Below are 2961 nucleotides of genomic sequence, written 5' to 3' on the forward strand. Positions count from 1 at the left end.
CCCTTTTTTTCCCATTTTTCTTTTTTCTTAAAAATAGAATTATTTTACGCTAAGCTGTAATAGCAATTGATTATTGAGAATTTGATAATGCATTTATAAATTATTAATCACATAATTGTGGCATTAAATCTAGACGGATGGAAATGGAATTGGCTTTCACGTCCCTCAATTTCACGCATTTTTGTTGAGATACTCAATTCTCTTTGTGTTTTGATTTGAATTGGAAGACTAATGTATCTATTATTAGGACTTAGGAGTATAAAAACGTCGCACTTTTTATTCTGCTTCTCAACTTTATGATCATGTGAAGGGAATAGACAAAGAGTTAGTTCGAATTAATTTATTAATTTTTGAATTTGCTGATTGAAATTGAATGTAAACCTTTAAGTGGTTTGTGGCTTTGTGCTATTGGATTATTGCACCCTGTTTGGTGTTGTCGTTCTTATGAGAGTTTGCCTGTGTAGGGCCAACAAAGATGTCATTGTCTATGCATGTGACTGTAGTGATGAGACTCTTGAAAGGGCCAAAGAGATTTTAGGTGCTGCCACCATTGTGGCTTTTAGTCACCGGTTTCGTACATTCTGTTGTGATGTTTCCACTGATGGATTCCCAAACTGGTTGGTATGCAACCCATGCCGAGATAGAGATTTGCAAAAACCATCAATGTGCTTGTCAGGTTTGATGCTTTACCTTATTGTGGCTAATTATAGTATTTTATGTGTTTCCAGCATCATATAATATCCGTTCTTTCTGCTTCTCTCTAGATGTCAAACATGATAATGGAATGCACTCTACCAATCCATTTAAATTAGAAGGATGCGAATGTTGTATTGGGGGAGTAGATTTTGTAACATTGGTATGAACTTTTCTCCTGTAAAATTTTAAATAGCGTGCATGCATTGATTTGAATGTTTCTAGATGTTTATGATTGTTTTACCTCAGTGGCTTAGTGATGCTTAGTTTTTCTAGGCCAGCTTTCTGAATTCATCCTCATATGCATAAATGTTATCTCTAACTCTACAAATTAATTATTGAAATATGAGTGTGTTCAAGTTTAAATCAATGACCTCGAATTGTATAAGTTTCTTTTTTTTTTTTAATAAAATTTGATGTAATGCCAGATATTCACCCTATCAGCAATACCACTGGAAAGGATGCCAAGGTTCATCAAGGAATGCTTTGATGTGTTAAATCCTGGAGGCATGGTTTTATTTAGGGACTACGGTAATAAACAAACAAATCAATTTATTCATGTTTCTGTTTCTTTTAGGAGATAAATCTATAGTTCTGTGGTATTTCTGTAAATCTTTTTGGCATTTAGTTCTTTTGAACCCCATATGTTGCCAATGACTGACAACTAAGAAATCAGGCCTTTATGATATGACCATGCTTCGATTTGAGGAAGATAAGAGAGTTGGATTTAGGGAATACATGCGATTGGATGGAACACGGTCATATTTCTTTTGTTTGGATACTGTACGAGATCTATTTGGGGGTTCAGGCTTCACTGAGGTAAACATACCTTTAATTTTGTTTTGTTCTTTCCTTTCTGTCCAATATAAAACAAGAACTTTTGGTATTAAATATATCGGATCTATCTTTCAACCTTCCTATAGTTTTTCGGTGTCTCAAGTTTCTGAGGTGTTTCTGACATAATGTGTTCTGCTGACTTCCGCTAAATTTGATAGTCTATGAACTCTGCTGCAGCTTGAGCTTGATTATTGCTGTGTAAAATCTGTAAACCGCCAGAAAGGCAAGTGCATGCGAAGGATTTGGGTTCACGGGAAGTTTCAGAAGCCTGTACTGAATTAGGTATCAGCAATCTCTCTTTGGGCATACCATGTTAATTCAGAAGAAAATTTCACTTGTTCGAATATATCCTTGATCGGTTCCAGCTATCCTAAAGATTAAAGGGGAGACAGATGAATCATAAAGCTAGTGAAGAGCTCTTGAATTTCGGAAACCATGAGAATGACATGGTTATCTGTTTCTGGAAAAGCAAATGTAGAAGATCTCTTTGGCTGCATTGTCATGTCCAGTCTATCCATTTATTATTTTTTTTTTTTGGAGTGAATATGAATCCAATATATCTCGTGGCTTTTAAGAGAATCATCATGTTAACTTAACAGGAAAAAAGATAAAGAATTATCTCGTTAATCTGCGGATGACAGTAAGATTCCTGCAAAATGTGTTAACGTGAAAGCAATAGCTGTTTTTACTCTCTAGTGTTAATGTGTCGCGGGAGAATTAGAGGAGAGGTGTGGTCAATTACAATTTTCAGGTTGGGTTGGGCCATACTAAATTGGTCCCCACGAGGCCCAAAATTATATGGTTCCTTAAGAAGTAAATTGGGTGGTCCAAAATCAAAGTGCATCAGAATTTGGTCACCGTAAATGCATTAACCCCAGAGACAATCCTTCTTCTTTGTAACCGATGCCAACCACTGTTGAAGAAGCGGACCTACTCCAAGGAAACAAGAAAAAACTCCGAAATGTTGAGAGGGGTTTCGATGGAGGAACATCTAGAACTGCGAGAGAGGAAGACTGGATGCTAGATAGGGCCACTTTTATGGGCGCCAATGGCAGAAGAAGGACTTATGCGGACCTTGTTATACACGGTAGCACGGAACCGCAATCAAACTCTGAGGACTTTGACTCTGACAGCAGCATGTCCAAAGACCAATCTGAGGAAGAAGATCAAGTGAATATGGAGGAGCTGCTGGGCATGAGCCAAGATCAAAGAAAGGCAACTCAAAGCCAACAAACAGGCGAGGAGTCAGCCTTCCATCACAGTAAAAAGGCTCGACAATGGCTTCTTCAACATTCATGTGAGCAAGACTGAAAAGAAAAGGCTTGAGAGACCGTGGAAGCACACCCATATGTCAAACTCCTTGGAAGGAAGATCGCCTACGGGATTCTCAAAAGGAGACTAGACACTATGTGGGCCAAGGTTGGGGGATTG

At 37.8% G+C, this 2961-nt stretch overlaps 1 protein-coding gene across 1 annotated transcript in view; it reads left to right on the forward strand.

The window, feature by feature from the left end:
* The window catches only part of LOC107483893 (uncharacterized), a gene marked incomplete in the record, with an annotated part of 2718 nt that extends 561 nt beyond the window's left edge, over positions 1-2157 (forward strand). Inside the window, 5 exon segments of the mRNA XM_052259870.1 lie at positions 465-676; positions 765-856; positions 1122-1224; positions 1370-1512; positions 1708-2157. Coding sequence (XP_052115830.1) covers positions 465-676; positions 765-856; positions 1122-1224; positions 1370-1512; positions 1708-1812 — 655 coding nt within the window.
* Between the last annotated feature and the right edge of the window lie 804 nt (positions 2158-2961).

This window comes from Arachis duranensis, chromosome 4, assembly GCF_000817695.3.
Source record: "Arachis duranensis cultivar V14167 chromosome 4, aradu.V14167.gnm2.J7QH, whole genome shotgun sequence".
In the NCBI taxonomy this organism is placed as follows: Eukaryota; Viridiplantae; Streptophyta; class Magnoliopsida; order Fabales; family Fabaceae; genus Arachis; species Arachis duranensis.